Below are 15677 nucleotides of genomic sequence, written 5' to 3' on the forward strand. Positions count from 1 at the left end.
AGTCTGGGGAAAAAAATCAACTCTCAACTCTTTAAACTGTTTGTGAATTAGAAGGAGGGAAAAGGAGCCTTTTCTCCTTCTTCCCTACAGAATATAGGCAGGGGATGCACCAGGAAATGAAATTCATACAGGCCAGAGACAAAGACGGAAATTTGTTTAGATATTTTAAATCTCTAGACCTCAGCACAAGTAATCAGGAAATTACAGGATCATTTAATGATTGTCTAAAAAAAAAAGATAGAAAGAAAAAGCGATTTTCCTCTGAAGATATAATCACAGCCTTGAATTTTTAAGTTAATTATCTACATTTCAAGTTGTCATCTTGATTTGAATCTAAGAGATACTAGCATGGGTGGACAAACATAGACGGAGAAGTAAGTAGACAGACACAAAGATATTTATAACAGCCAGTAAGGAGCAAATTTGGGATTTAAAATTCAGGTAGTTTGATTCCAAGGTACTCCAAGGTATACTTAACTGCTATGTTTTTTCTGAGTGTTTTTTTAAACTACATGTATAGGAGGAGCTCTCCTAACTGACCTCTTCTTGAGTGGTTCACCAGATGATTGACATTCTCCCTTCCTTCTGTAACACACAGATGCTCCCACAATACATCAAGTGTTGTGGATACATCAACCTGGAGCAGTTGAACACCACACAGTTCTGCTTCGCTCAGGGAAGAATAAGCCTATCAAGAACAAAGTGGGTCTGTCCCCAGGCTATTTATGGAAGGTTTGTTATTACAATAACACAACAAATCAAATATGGTGCAAATCAATACGACGTGAGTGTGAATAAAAGAGGTTTATTGTCTCTCTGAAAACCAGGTTAACTGCTTAGAAAAGACCCAATAAAGGCAAGTTGTTTTAAAAGAAATTGTTGGTGTACTGGATAGCACTACAAAGATTGAATTTTTGAGATCATGAAAAATCAATGAGGATTTCTATACTTAGATTGTTTCCAAAGTGGCTATGTTCTCTTCTTGCTTTAAAGAAACAGAAACTAGAAATTATAGAAAATACACTATTGGATGACTGATGAAGAAAATACACGGAACTCCAACCAGCAGGGCTTATATTCAAAGAAGCTTTGACCTTACACAAAAGATTGGCAAATTAATGTTCATTTAGTATGTTTTAAGTAAAATTTTCTAATTTTAAGACTATTTATATCTTTTTAGAAATAATATTCTGCTTTAAGTGATTTAAGTTTTGGTCAATCCATACACAGATTCCTAGGGCTTTATTGTAAATATACATACATATATTTTCATCAAACTCTTAAAAGGAATGAGGGGTAAGAAAGGAAAATGGAGGAATGTTCACTTTTTACTTCATATTCTCGGCACTATTTGGAATCAAGGCAAAATAAAGATTTTACAAGTTTGAGTTTCTGTTTTTTTAACGATCTGACTCCAAAAACTTTTCTTGGATGAGAGGTAGAGGAGGTGACTGTATGGAGCAAGCAAAGTAAAGATTTTAAAAAACAATCAAATCCGGAAAAGTTCTTCCTACCTTCTTGTAGGGCATAGTCCATCCTAGGAATGGAAGCCCTTTTGCTCACAATCTCAGGGCAGAGCTGGTTCTTAATCTTGCTTCCCACAACAGAGAGTTGCAAAAAGGATTCCAGGGGGATGACATGCTTCCAAGGAGGATATGATGCTATCTTCTCCAGGTCCTTACTCTCTGAGCCAAGCTGGGTGCCCACTGCATAGATGGTAACCCCTGCCCTGCGGAGGAGAGAAGCCAGTCTGGACACATTGTCTTGGGAGAAGCCATCCGTGATGACCACAGCTATCTGCTGCACGCCTTGCTTGGATCGGCTGCCCCTCTCCTGAATGAAAACCTCATTCTTTAGGAAATCCAAAGCAGCACCAGTCTTGATTCTTCCTCTTCGTCCCTGGTAGGTTAATTTGTCCAAATACTCCAAGATTTCGGCTGAACTCTGAAATGTGTCTAGCGAAAACTCAAGTCGTGGTTCCTCGCTGTAAAAGACCAAGCCAATTCTCACAGCATCAGGACCAATGCTCAGAGAGCTGATGGTGGTCTTTAAGAAATTGACAACTTGGTGGAAATTCGATTGCCTAACCCTGCTAAATTCCTCAATGAGGAATACTAAGTCAGCCGGGATAGCAGTCAGACATGCTATAAACAAACAAAACAGAAAGAAGGGCTTTAGCATGAGAACAGAGTAATAAAGACAACATTCATTTTGTAGATAAAAGCTGTATTATGCTATATTTTTATCTACTGTAATAATATAGTTAGTATTACAAATTGTAATAATATATAGTATACTAACTTATATTAATGCATTTTAGAATTCAGTGGAAGTTTTTATGACCATCATTTGGCGTGATCGTCAAAGAACATCATACCTATCTCAAAATTTTTCACATGAAAGAGTATTCACATCTCTTGCAAAATATGTAAATATATGAATATACACAAGCAACTGCTTTAAGATCATTTTTCAGGGCCAGCCCTGATGGCGTAGTGGTTAAAGTTCCGCACATTCCACTTCAGCGGCCCAGGTTCAGTTCCCAGGCACAAACCACACCACTTGTCTGTCAGTGACCATGCTGTGGTGGTGGCTCACATAAAAAAAAAAAACAAAGAGGAAGATTGGCAACAGATGTTAGCTCAAGGTGACCCTTCCCCCAGGGGAAAAAAAATTATTTTCAATTCATCTAAGTCCATTAGAAGCATTTGAGTCTTGCTTGACTAATTTTTTTCTTCATTTTTCTAGGGTTAGGAAACCCTGCATCTAATTCTCTTTTATGGGCCCAAAAACTCCTTGATTTAATCATTTGTCCTCTTTCTTGGTAAAAACTGGAAATAATAAATTGTGACTATTAATTTGTGTACCTTTCTCTGATAAATTTTATGTCATTTCAACAGAGGCAGCATGAAATGTTGCAAGTTCCTATGAAAACTCTTTGTCCAAAAATTGGGCTGTCCGTTTCATTTTGCTATAAAAGAATCTTCCCTTTAACCTGCCTCAAATGGCATAATGGAGTTATGACTGCATAAACTCTCTTCCAAGAGGAGTCCGGACACCTCCCTCCCAATTTAAGGCAGTGACTGATGTTGGGGAACCCGCTGTGTCACATACCAAAAAGGTCCAAATCTGCTTTGATGTATGAAAAAAGAAATCTCCCCAGCAGAGCGCCAAAATCACATATACCAAAGGTTGAAAGCAGTGTGTAGACAACTGAATATTGTGAAACAGAGTTTAAAGAAGAGAATATAGGGACGACAAAATAATCTTTTGACTTATCTTTGGTCTCTTGGTGTCCTGAAATTTCCTCTTTGGTCCTTTTTTATAAAGAACCAAAACTCAATCCTAGAGTTAAAAAGAGGTTGTTGTCCCTGATTTTCCCAAGTCTAAAACACCTTCTCTAGAAACTCCAAGCATCTTTGACTTCTCCCTTCCTTCATCTACTGGTACCAAGTGCTCTTATTCTCCTTTCAAGTTGTCTTCATGATTCACCCCCTTTCCTCGTTATCAGAGCCACCATTGGGCTAGACCCAGGCATCCTCCCTACGTGGACAGATGACAGCTCAGCCTTAAAGTCCTTCTGAGTCTGAGGTATCATGTGGAATCCAGCCTACCCATTGAAGTCTTCCTTAAAGACCACTCTGATCACATCATTTTCCCTCCTTAAAAACCTACAGTAACTTCCCAGCGCCTTTGGGACCCTGTAATCAGGGTCCATCCCTCCTAATCCAATCTCATCCCTCGCTACTTCTAAACCCTCTCCCCAACCCCAATTGGCTCCGTTTTTTCACTTTCTTCCACATTCATCCAGCCCATTCCCACTTCCACACTCTTACTCATGCTCTTCCCCTTACCAAGAGTACCCCCCCCCGAATATTAAAATCATACTCATTATTGAGGGGCCAACACAATTCCTCCCAGGCCAGGTTCTCCACTGCATCCTCATTTTGTTCTATTTCTAATTAATGTAGTGTCCAGAGGTGTTCCTCAGTTCTTTATTATCTCTGCTTGGATTTTCTTCTTGTCTCACATGTGTTTGTCTTTTCTGACTATACAATTCCAAGGACCCTCAAGATCTAGATGTTGAGAGGTCTGGGCAGAGCTATGATAATTCAGAGAAAGGAGGGATTGGTTACTTCTAGATGTGGGGACCAACTAGAAGCTCCACCAAGCTTCTAGTTGTGGGGATGCAACACTAAGAAGGGAACTTAAGAACTGAAGGATAAAGTTCTGACTGTGGGCATTCCAGGCTGATGGTATAGTGTGTTCAAGGGCAGAGACAGAGGTGGGAAAGTCTGACATATATACAGCAAATTGTGAGTAGTTCAGCTAGGCTAGTACTTAGAGTGTATAAAAGGACTTAGCAGGAGAAAAGACTCGGTGTTTCTTGTTGTTGTTGTTGATGTTGTTGTTGTTGTTGTTGTTGTTGTTGAGGAAGATTCACACTGAGCTAACATCTGCGCCAATCTTACTCTATTTTGTATGTGAGTTGCTGGCACAGCATGGCCAACAACAAGTGGTGTAGGTCCGCGCCCAGGAACCAAACCCGGGCCGCTGAAGTAGAGCTCACTGAACTTAATCACTAGGCCACGGGCCCGCCACAAGACTCAGCAGCTCTTAACCAGTGGTGGTACCCATTCCCAGGGGACATTTGGAAATATATGGTGGTGTTTTGGATTGTCATAAGATTCAGGGACCCTACTGGCAGGGACTATGGATATTAAAACTCCAACAATACACAGGACAAAACTACACTGTGAATTGTCCCATCCAAAATGCTAACTAGCATCTCTCTTGAGTGCTTTGAACACCAACTTAAGGAAGGACTTTATTTAACGTCTGGGGAGAAGCCTGAATGCTCCTTCTCCTGGAAAAGGTATAGAGTAACTTGGATTATGGCTCAGAAGTATTCACTCCCTACACCTTACTTTCATAGTGGAATACACTTTCTTACTCCATTGATGATGACATAGCTATATTACTTGCTTTGGCCAATGGAATGTTAGCAGATGATGAAGCAGAGGTCTGAAAAGTGCTTTTACAGTTGGGTTTTCCCTCTTGTACCTCCGCAATTACCATGAGAAAGATGTGCCCAGACTAGCCTAGTGATCCAAGGAAGAAGAAGAGAGCTACAGAGCAAAGCCAAATGTAGATCAGCCAACCCTCAACCAAATCCTAAATCTGTGAATAAGGCCAGGCAAGATCAGCAATGCCATTCAGTTGAGCCCAACGAAGATCAGCTGATCCCCAGCAGATCTGTGAAAATAAATGATTCTTTTCATCCACTGACTTTTTGGATGGTTTGTTATGCAGCATCATTGTGACCATAGTTAACCAATAGAAGATGTGTGCCTGAGGCAGCCCCATGCCTCCTCCTCTTCCTAATCTACTGGTGCTAATGTCCCAGTACTGAGGAATCCAGAACGCCTCCGTTCTCTGCTCTTTCCCCAGACTTTCCTATTATGCTGAGACCTCTCAGTGACTCACACACCTAGGAACAAAACCTTACCTACTGCAGCCTCCTTCTCAGCCACAGTCCTGAACTCAGGCTGCCCAGTCCCTTGAATCACCACACTCACATTACGCATCATCTGTCTGATTCCGTCTTGTCCTTCCATTTCATATATAAGGGATGGGGTCCCCATCCCCTCCAGTTCTCCCCTGTCAAAGTCCTGTACACCCACAGACACGACTTTCACGCCTTTTTCCCTCAATGTCTGTGCGGCATCCCAGACTTCATCCTCAGATTTGCCTGAAGTAATGACCACTGCATATTGGGGAATTCCCTGGAGAAACCGACTTCCTGCTGCCTCCTGGAAGAAGGTCTGATGAAGGTATCGCAGAGCTTTGCCTGTCATCCTGGAGCCGCCCCGGAGCACAAAGTGTTCGTGGATGTGAGCAATCATCTCCTCCTGGGTCTGGTAGGTATTGAACAAAAACTCAGTGTGACCTTGACCGCCATACTGAGCCAGCCCAATCTGGTACTTATCCCTGCCAACATCCAGCATGCCAACTACTCTGGAGATGAAATTCCCCATCTTCTGGAAACTGGCCCATGATGTGTTCTGTGAGGTGTCGGCAAGAAAGACCACATCTGCGTAGGCCTGGGTGGATTCTGGAATTGAAGAGACAAAGGGGGAGGAAAAGACACAGAGGAGAAAGTAAATCAAAACCAGATATCATAAAAATTGAATACAGGGAGGGTTTTGTGTGGGGAATAGAAGAGGGATAGGTACTCTATTTATGCAGCACTGTACATAATGTACTTCCACCTCCTCCGCATGAGAGTCTGTCACAAGGCTCTCTCCCTCTTACACTCTGCTGCTGCTGTTGTCTGCTTTATTAGACTGAAGCACCTCTCAATTATTCTTCAACCAATGGGGGAGGCAAAGGAAGTTAACGTATACTGAGCTATTGCTTTGTGCTAGAGATTTTTATGCATTTTATCTGATTTAATCCTCATAAATCATGCTACTAAGCAAATATTATTATATTCATTGTGCAGATGAGGAAATTGAAGTGAAGAAGTGAAGCTGCTTCTCAATGCTTATATAACTAAAAAGCGGCAAAGCCAGAATTTTGAAAAAAACATGTCTTCTGGACTCCAAAACTCATGTTGTTTCCTCTGAACAACATGGTAGGATGTTCTTTTCTACCCATGAGAACTTCATTTATCCTTCCATCCCCGGGTCAGATGTTCCTTCCTCTAGGATGTCTCTCCAGGTTCTCCGGTGGTGGTGGACAGCTCCGTCTCCTGCCCTCCCACTACACACAGTGCATCCTGGCCATGTATTATAATTAGGTGTCCTGGCTGGAATGTTCAGTTTTGACACAGCTTCTTACCTTTGATCTTACCCTCCACTGCCGAGCACAGAATCTGAAGAATGCTTCCTGAGAAATCCTGCAGGATGTTGAAGTTTTGGGTGTTGAAAAGAAACTTCTCAAATGGCTTACTGGCTATTTTTTGCAACTCTTGGACATCCTGGACGTTGACCCCGACCACATACACAACAGCTCCATCTTCTTTCAACCTGTCAGCTGCCTCCTGGACTTCATCATTTGACTCCCCGTCTGTCACGAGGATAACTATCTGAGGAACCCTGTCCTTGGCCCGGCTGCCAGCTGCCTCAGTCAAGTAGTTGGTCCTGATAAACTCCAGGGCACTCCCTGTGTTTGTGCCTCCCGTACGGTAGGACAGATTCTGGATCTGCTCCAGGACTACGCTCTTCAGAGGGTACTGGTTCAACTGAAAGGCTGGGTAGATGTTGTCATTATACTGAGCAAGTCCCACTCGGACCTGGTCACTACTGATGTCAAGCCCCAAAACGACAGAGTGAAGAAAGTTTTTCACTTTCTGGAAGTTCTGGGGTCCAATGCTGGTTGAGCTGTCTACCAGGAAGACGATGTCTGCCAGGGCTGCTTCTCTGCAAGCTGCAAGAGAGAGCACAACAGGGATGGGGTCTGCAGCCTTCACTCAAAATGCTTAGAACCAATGGAGCCAAATGGTGTACAGAAAAGGAGAGCGAGGCCAGGCAGCCTGTACTCACTGGTCCTCGGACACCCCAAATGACGGTGTACTCAGAGGAGTGACAACATCCCCTGTGCTCTTCCTTCCCTCCCCTCCACCATCTTCTGAGGCTTCTACCCTGCTCTGCTGATACCTCTAATCTTGAAATCCACTTGGACAATCCCTTGAATCTTATTAAGGAGAAAAACTCTTCTATAAATGTAGTAGCCTGCTGAGAAAGGGGCTGCCCTCTTTCCAGTGGGAATAAACTTCATCTCTAGCAGTGCGCTAGCACCAACACATCAGAAAGCTGGAATGTCTCTCGTGTTCTGTGGTACATCTCATTGTAGCTCTACCACTCAGTGACACTGGGACCTGTTCATCATTTACTTCCTTGAGAGTCAGTTTTCCTTCTCTGCAGCACTGAAATCTTTATACCAGCCCTCATACTCTTAAAATAACAGAGTTGTTTTAAGGATAAAATAAGATAATCTACTGTAGCAGACAATATCAGGACTCTGCCCAGGTCCTTTGGATTTCTTTTTACCATTTCTGCACAGAGATCTTTGGAGGATTTCTCTTCCAATACTGGAGCTGCTTTGCCTATAATATATGAAAGCCTAGTTCCTTGCCTTGGGTCAAGACAACCTGAGGCACAACTTATGCTCCTGAGTTCTCCTGTAGGATCAAGCTAAAACTACTCTCTTGGAACTTCTGCCTGAGATCACACCCTTCCTTACTTTCCCTTACTTTTCTGTCCTGCGTCCTTCACAACCTTACCAACCTCCTTTGGGAGCTCTTCTGTAATGAATAACATGTATTCAAATCCTTGCCTCAGGCTCTGCTCCTGGGGACACCATTCTATTGGAATGGATCTGCTCTAAAAGACCTGGGATCAAGTCCCAGCTGTGCCATCCAGTTATGGTACCTTTGGCCTCAGTTTCCTCACGTGAAAAACACAAATAATAACACTAATGGCCTTACGTATCTATGTAAAAACAAATACTAATTGCCCTATGTATCATACGTATTCCTATGTATCTAACACAAAATTGCCTTATGTATCTATCTATCAGTCAGATGGGCAATGTAAACAAGTTTAGAAAACCATATAACATCAAGCAAATGGTAGTTATTGTTATTATGTATATAAAACCTCTTTGTAAACTTTAAAGCACTATACAAAGTAAAGTATATAATTTGGCTGTACAAATGCAATACTACCACCACACACATGCAGCATCAAGTGGGTCAAAAGTTTTAGCACTTCTTCCAATTCACCTCCTCTGTGTAGAAATACCAAAATAATGAATAAGTAATGAAGGCTCTAGCCTCTCGTGCGTTTTGATGGAACCCACAAGCAATCTTCCCTTTCTCTGCTTTCTTATAGAGTTTAGTAATTACTCTATAAATAATTTTCACCAGTTTATGCCCTATCACCACCAACAGAAGTACAAAGCTGAGGACAGGTATATCATCCCAGGTAATGACCGTAATGCTTATGGGTACCTCTGATGGGCTAAGCACTGTGATAAGCACTTTACTTGCATAATTTTATTTAATGCTTTTAAAAACTCTCTGAGGCAGGTACTATCACCCTAGGAAGAAAATTTAGATTCAGAGAGATGAAGTAACTTGTTCAAGATGAGACAGTTAGAAAGTAAGAGAACTGGGATTTGAATCCAGATTTTTCTTTTCCCTAAATTCATCCTCTTAACCAGTACATTATACCAACACACTGGCAATAAAATAAGCAAGCTTCCTGGAGGATCTATGGCCCCCTCCTCTCCTCTGCCCCCCATCCAGGCAATAGGGGTAAGATAATCTAGGAATAATATCATTCTAGGAACAAGCATATCTTCCTTCAAAAATAGACTTACACTACATCCATATATAGAACCAGCATAAGGCCCACAGGATTCATAAAAAGAGTTGATAAGTTTTTGGTCAATGATTGGAGAGGAGCATAGAGTACAGATGGTTTGGTGAAATTTTAATACTAAAATTAAACACGCACACACGTGGAAAATAAGAAGGATGGTGGGAGGGATGAATAGAGATAAAGCTTTGAGTTCAGTGACTTCTCGTTCAGAAATTAAAAGGGAAAAGCCTTTGTACCTGGAGAGATGTAGTCAACACGTTGCGCTGCCTTTGCCAAAGTGTCACAGAGCTCCTGCTGCAGCTTCTGGACGAGACTGCCCAGACGAGGGAAGTTGGGCACAAAGGAGGTAAACTTCTCCGCAGGACTACTTGCAATCTTCCGCAGCTCTGCCGACGCTGCATTTCTGACGCCAACGGCATAAAGCAGGATGCCTGCGCTCCTAAACGCCTCAGCAGGTGCCCGTACGTGGTCCTCAGGTGGGCCACTGCTGATCACCATGGCAATCTGAGGCACACCCTGGCTTGCCCGGCTCCCTGCTGTCTCCTGGAAGTGGTGATCTAGAAGAAACTGCAGGGCCAGGCCCATCTTGTTGCCCCCAGACTTAAACTGAAGCTTCTGAATGTGTCTCAACACATCACCTTTGCTGTGGTAGGTGGAAAGTAGGAACTCCAAATGGGGCACATCGCTGTACTGGGCCAGCCCCACACGGATGGTCTCTCTGCTGACATTGAAGCTGTTTACCATGGTGTACAAGAAGTTCCTCACACTGCGGGCGTATTGGGGGTTGATGTTGGCATCCACCAGAAACACAACATCTCCCACGGAGGCCTCCCTGCAGACTGGGGAAGAGGGTCAATTTAAGATTGAACATTACAAAATTGACAACTACTGGTTGGCTGGAATCCATCTCTCCCAATTCATTGTCTTTACACCACACAGACCTGCTGCCTAGCTCTCTGATGATAGCCAAGATGCACGCAGCCCAGGCACATCATCATCTTCCTTTGCTCCCTCATGGCCACCAGGTACCCTTGTTCACCTGTCACCCTCTGTTCCATTCTAACAGACATTTGACCCTTTACTTAGATTCCTGACCACGGCCCTCCACTCATTCCTTAAACTTAATAAGAGAAACCAGCTTCTACTAGCAGAGGACGCTGTTGGTACCCCACCTAGATCTCCTTTGCTGGCTAGCGCATCAATTGCTCAGCTGCTTTAAGTGCTATGGTTAACTGCTCCCCTGAGAGACTTTGTCAGGGACCTGCTCCTGGCTGAAGGCAGTGGCCTCATCTGGAGACACCCAGGAAGTTACACCACCACCACTATCCTGGGTGGCAAATGTTTGATCACATGAGGATACAAATGCCTGGCCCCCTTGCCTTAACTGAAACAATTCATGGTGCTCTTTATGTTCCAACGTCTCCCGTGGCTCAGGCCAAGGCTTGATTTTACGTAAGGCTACATCCTTTTTTGGCTTCCTTTCCCCCTACCTTACCTCACTTCTCTTGCAGGTTTGTCCTGAAGAGTACTCCCTCAAAATAACATGTTCACCTAATTCCTGTCCCAGGCTCTGCTTCTAGAGAATCTGACCTAACAGAGCTTTCAAGCTTTGACCTCTGGCACTGCCTGCCTCCCACCGGCGCCTGTTAGTTTGACTCACAGCATTACCATATGTGTGGCTTACCATTGTCCTTTGGCTCCCTGAACTGGAGGTTGCATTGTACAACTACTTCTCCGGAACCTATCTCTAATCCTGGGAACCACAATCCCAACAGTGGCCAGACCAAGTGGTACTCCAGCTGGGCCCACCCTAGTCTTCAGCATGGAAGGGATCAAATACCAGGTGGCTACGGGAATTGAGCAAATAGTTAACCTCTCTGGTTCTCAGATTGCATCTCTCTAGAGTAAGGGGTTGACCAGATGACCTGGCCTCTTCAGACCCAAACTTGGTTTTTCTGTGACAAGAAGTAAAATGTGGATTAAGCACAGATCTTGTGTGGAAAAAGAAGAGGAGATTATGATCTATCTATTATTCATGGGGGGAGACCCCCATACCTCACAATTTGATTATCTGTGATGATGGGAAGAGAATACATAAATTAGTAATGAAAGGAGAAACAAAGGCAGACGCCGGCTAAAGATGGTTTTAGTTTAAAGTGGCTGAAAAGCCAAGGGATAACTATCCCACGCTGGTTAAACATATCTTGCATTTGGTTTTGTGCCAAGAGGATTAAAATACTGGCTGGGGCTGGCCCTGCACAGCTCTGTCTTTACATCTCTACCCTCTCCACTTTGCTCTCCAGGTTCCAGGCTCCTTAGTCCAATTTCTCAAACTCTCCATGCTCCCGCTCTCCGCTGGCCTTTGACATGCTAATCCCTCCACCAAGTTTCTTTTTCTTCTGGTAAATTCCCATAGAATCATGTTCTTTGATCTTGGTTCATAATGTAACATTTATTAGTGTGCTTATTCAATAAATGGCAATCTTCCCCGCTAGGCTGTGAGCTCGACGAAAACAGATACCATATCTTTTGTTTGTTTATCCATCACTTGAGTGTCTAGCATAGAGTAGCCACTCAAAAAATATTTGAGGAAGGAGATACTTGGGAAAGTTAGCAGGAGAGAGGGAGGGGGGAAGGGAGAAGACATCACTTACAAGGATGGAAATATCGACCATTAATGAAACCAAATGAGGGAATCAGCAAAGTTTAGAGCTAGAAATAATCCTGTGAGACTATGCAATGCAGTACTGTAACAACTAGGTACATGTGGCTACTGAGCACTTGAAATGTAGCTAGCACAACTGAGAAACTAAATTTTAAATTTTACTGAATTTCAATTTATAGTCACACATGGCAAGTGGCCACTGTTTAGAACAGTGCAAGTGTAGAATAATGAATCCAATTCATCCATCTTATAGATAAATAAAATAAGACTTAGAAAGGCAAAGTAACTTGTGTAAATCTGTTCAAAGAGCCAGTACAGTAGTCTCCCCATAACTCCCCATAACTCTGGGGGATACATTCCAAGACCCCCAGTGGGTGCCTGAAACTGCAGGTGATACCGAACCCTATATATATTATGTTTTGACCTTGACGTACATACCTATGATAAAACTTAGTTTATAAATTAGGCACAGTGAGAGATTAACAACAATAACTAATAACAAAGTTGGCTTTGGGGCCATTATTAAGTAAAGTAAGGGTTACTTGAACACAAGCTCTGCGATACCTCGACAGTGGATCTGATAACTGAGCCGGCTACTAACTGGCTAATGGGCAGGTAGTGTATACAGTATGGACACACTGGACAAAGGGATGATTCATGTCCCAGGTGGGATGGAGCGGGACAGCTCGAGATTTCATCATGCTACCCGGAACGGCTCTCAACTTAAAACTTATGAATTATTTATTTCTGGAATTTTCCATTTAATATATCCAGACCACAGTTGACCATGGGTAACTGAAACCATGGGAGGCAAAACCGTGGATAAGGGAGGACTACTATATTAGAAACCAGGTCTCCTGACATCCAGTCCACACCTTAGACTGCCATAAAGAAGATTAAATTAAAAGTCCGTGTTAGAGAAACGCAAAGACCATGTGAGAATTTAGACAGAGAAGGGGTAGGGAAGGTTGGTGTTCTCCAGGGACACTAAATCCATTCGTCGTTTCTGGAGTCCTGAGTCCCACCTCAGGGAACTTTGACTGATTTTGGTCAAAAAGCCAAGTGGAGTCATCCTTGTCGAAAAAGCAGATAATAAATGAGCTTAAGGCCCTTTAAGCTTTATTTCCCTTTGGCCCTCCAAAATGCAATCCTGTAGAAAGGAGAGAATTCAGTGAGTGCTCCAGGGATGGCTAACTGTTTGTCCCCTTAACATCTCTTTCAGAAGAGATCAAACACAGACCATGAAGTGTTTCCCTGATCTTTCCTGGAGAATACATTTCAGGCAAATAAGTATTGGTTCCATCCTGTGCAACTTGAGAGATGTATTATATTTTCATACATTGTTACTTTCTTAACCCCTCCACCAGTTCTTTGTCATTTTAGGTGTTTGAAACATGAAAAGACTGACTGTCACAGCTTCGTTCACAGGTGAGGGGAGTCAGAGCCAAAGGGGAAATTTAGACAGCTTCATGTTTTTTTCCCAATGAGTAATAGTCTGTGTAATTATATTTGAATATTTAAACCTCAATATTGCCTCAGTAGGGCTTCAGGCTACTGAAACAATCTTCTCTTGATGAGACTTTCATCTTGAAAAGTCCCAACAATCTGTTAAAATGACTGCAAAAAATTGCAGAGGTGTCATTAGCATTTGGTGAAGCTATCTGTCTTGTGATGACAATTACCCCTCAGAATAGCTCTACCAAAGGAGACAAAGCAAAATGCAGAGTCAACAGAATAGGCCCATGTTTACAAAAGCGTTTGAAAGCCTGGGAATATATTCAGAAGTATAGTATTTTTTAATATTTTTGTTTTGTCATTCGAGGTTAAGCTTTGAAAGAAATTAAGTGCCCACTATACACTAAAAGCTTCCAGATTCTGACTCAGTTCTCCTTAAAAGAATCATTTCTCTTTTGTTAATTATGAAGCTCCTGTAATATTTTCTTTTATGGTTGTCACTACCACTAGGCTCCTAGGCAAAGTCCTCATTTTTGGCTTAAAGAATCTGATGCATTACCAATTTTCTGCGACTTGATGAAGCCAAAACTAGTTGCAAGGAAGAGGAGCCCCCAAAATGTCTTCCAAGTCTCCATTCTAGATATGTACCTAGAAAGAAAAAGAAACCTCGTAATTAAAATTACGTCTTCATACACTTAAAATGAATGCACCCTATCGTATATTCATTATACCTCAATAAAATTGATTTTTAAAAAACACAACTGTCTTTCCCCAGACCAATGAAAGCTTTATGAAAATTAAGGACATGTTGCTACATTATTTTAACACTGCAAGGAAAATGGTCTCGCTGACCTAACTAAGGAAGAATTTTGTAAACACCCACAGTATATACCTCGGGCTTGACTGTTTAAAGCTGTCCAGATATGGCTATAACAGGAGAAAGCATATAGTGCACGGGGTAGAACTTGTTTCACACACTGAACTCATTTGGTGGAACATAAACATTTCTGGATGGTTTTGCTTGTGTTTTTATACAAACGTTGGATGACCTGATAAACATTTGTGGCATGCAGAAATATTCAAATATCGCAGGAGCACATCTGCCTGATAACATCAAGCAAGACTGAAAATATTTTACATGTTCCCAGAAGAAGCAGAACATCATACTTCCCTCCCCTAAATTTAGATCCATTTTCAAAGGCCTCTATAAAAATTATCCCCTTTCTGTTTTTGACTCTGAGAAAGTCCATGTGTTTAAAAATAAGAACATGACAGTCACATTGAATGAGATGTTCTAGTTGGAACAGGGAACATCTCATTTTTACCTTCTTAACCAGCCAACCTCACAGCCATCCTCAGCAGAGTGTGGTGAGGTTAAAAGTAAGGATTCTTGGAGAGAGACTGCCCAGGTTTGAATCCCAGATCCACTACTTAATAGTTGATCTTGGGCAAGGGGCTGCGCTTCACTGTTCTTCAGTTTCCCTATCTGTAAAATGGGGGCAATAATAGCATCTACCTCATAGTCTTGTAATCAGGATTGAGTGACTTCATTATTGTAAAACACTTTACCCCTGCCTGGCACATAGAAAGCTCTCCTTAAGTGCTTGTTAAATAAAATAAGTCTTCATGGAAACCCACCATGTAAAAGTAAAAAAGCATTCCCCTTAATTTGAAACTCAGAAGCTGTAGAGGCAGAGGAACACTAATGTTTTGCATTGTGTATTAATAAAGCAGTCATGGGGCCGGCCCAGTGGTGTAGTGGTTAAGTTCACCTGCTCTGCTTTGGCGGCCTGGCGTTCATGGGTTTGGATCCCAGGCGCAGACTTACACACCATTCATCAAGCCATGCTGTGGCAGGGTCCCACGTACAAAATGGAGGAGGATTGGCATAGATGTTAGCGTCAGAGCCAATCTTCCTCACCAAAATAAATAAATAAATAAATAAATAAATAAATAAATAAATAAATAAATAAATAAATAAAATTCGTTTGTTCTGTATATTTTAATTTATATTTTTTATTTAATTCATTTAGTTTTCACTTTCAATTGATGGCTGCTTTGTAAGTCACTATGGTAATATCTCTATGTTCCTCACCTCAAAGCTGGGAAAGGTCAGCAGATCAGGCCTTCGTCTGCTCACTTTGTTGATGGAAATGAAGAAATTGGGT

General features: G+C 42.2%; 1 protein-coding gene across 1 annotated transcript in view; it reads right to left on the reverse strand.

Annotated features, from left to right (window-relative positions):
- The window catches only part of LOC131413005 (collagen alpha-4(VI) chain-like), an 83371-nt gene extending 69227 nt beyond the window's left edge, over window positions 1–14144 (reverse strand). Inside the window, exons 1-5 of the mRNA XM_058553342.1 lie at window positions 14069–14144; window positions 9626–10228; window positions 6844–7431; window positions 5510–6115; window positions 1515–2144 (exon numbers count right to left, since the gene is read on the reverse strand). Coding sequence (XP_058409325.1) covers window positions 1515–2144; window positions 5510–6115; window positions 6844–7431; window positions 9626–10228; window positions 14069–14144 — 2503 coding nt within the window. The remainder of the gene's footprint in view (window positions 1–1514; window positions 2145–5509; window positions 6116–6843; window positions 7432–9625; window positions 10229–14068) is intronic.
- Between the last annotated feature and the right edge of the window lie 1533 nt (window positions 14145–15677).

The sequence above is a fragment of the Diceros bicornis genome, chromosome 2 (assembly GCF_020826845.1).
Source record: "Diceros bicornis minor isolate mBicDic1 chromosome 2, mDicBic1.mat.cur, whole genome shotgun sequence".
NCBI classification, from domain to species: Eukaryota; Metazoa; Chordata; class Mammalia; order Perissodactyla; family Rhinocerotidae; genus Diceros; species Diceros bicornis.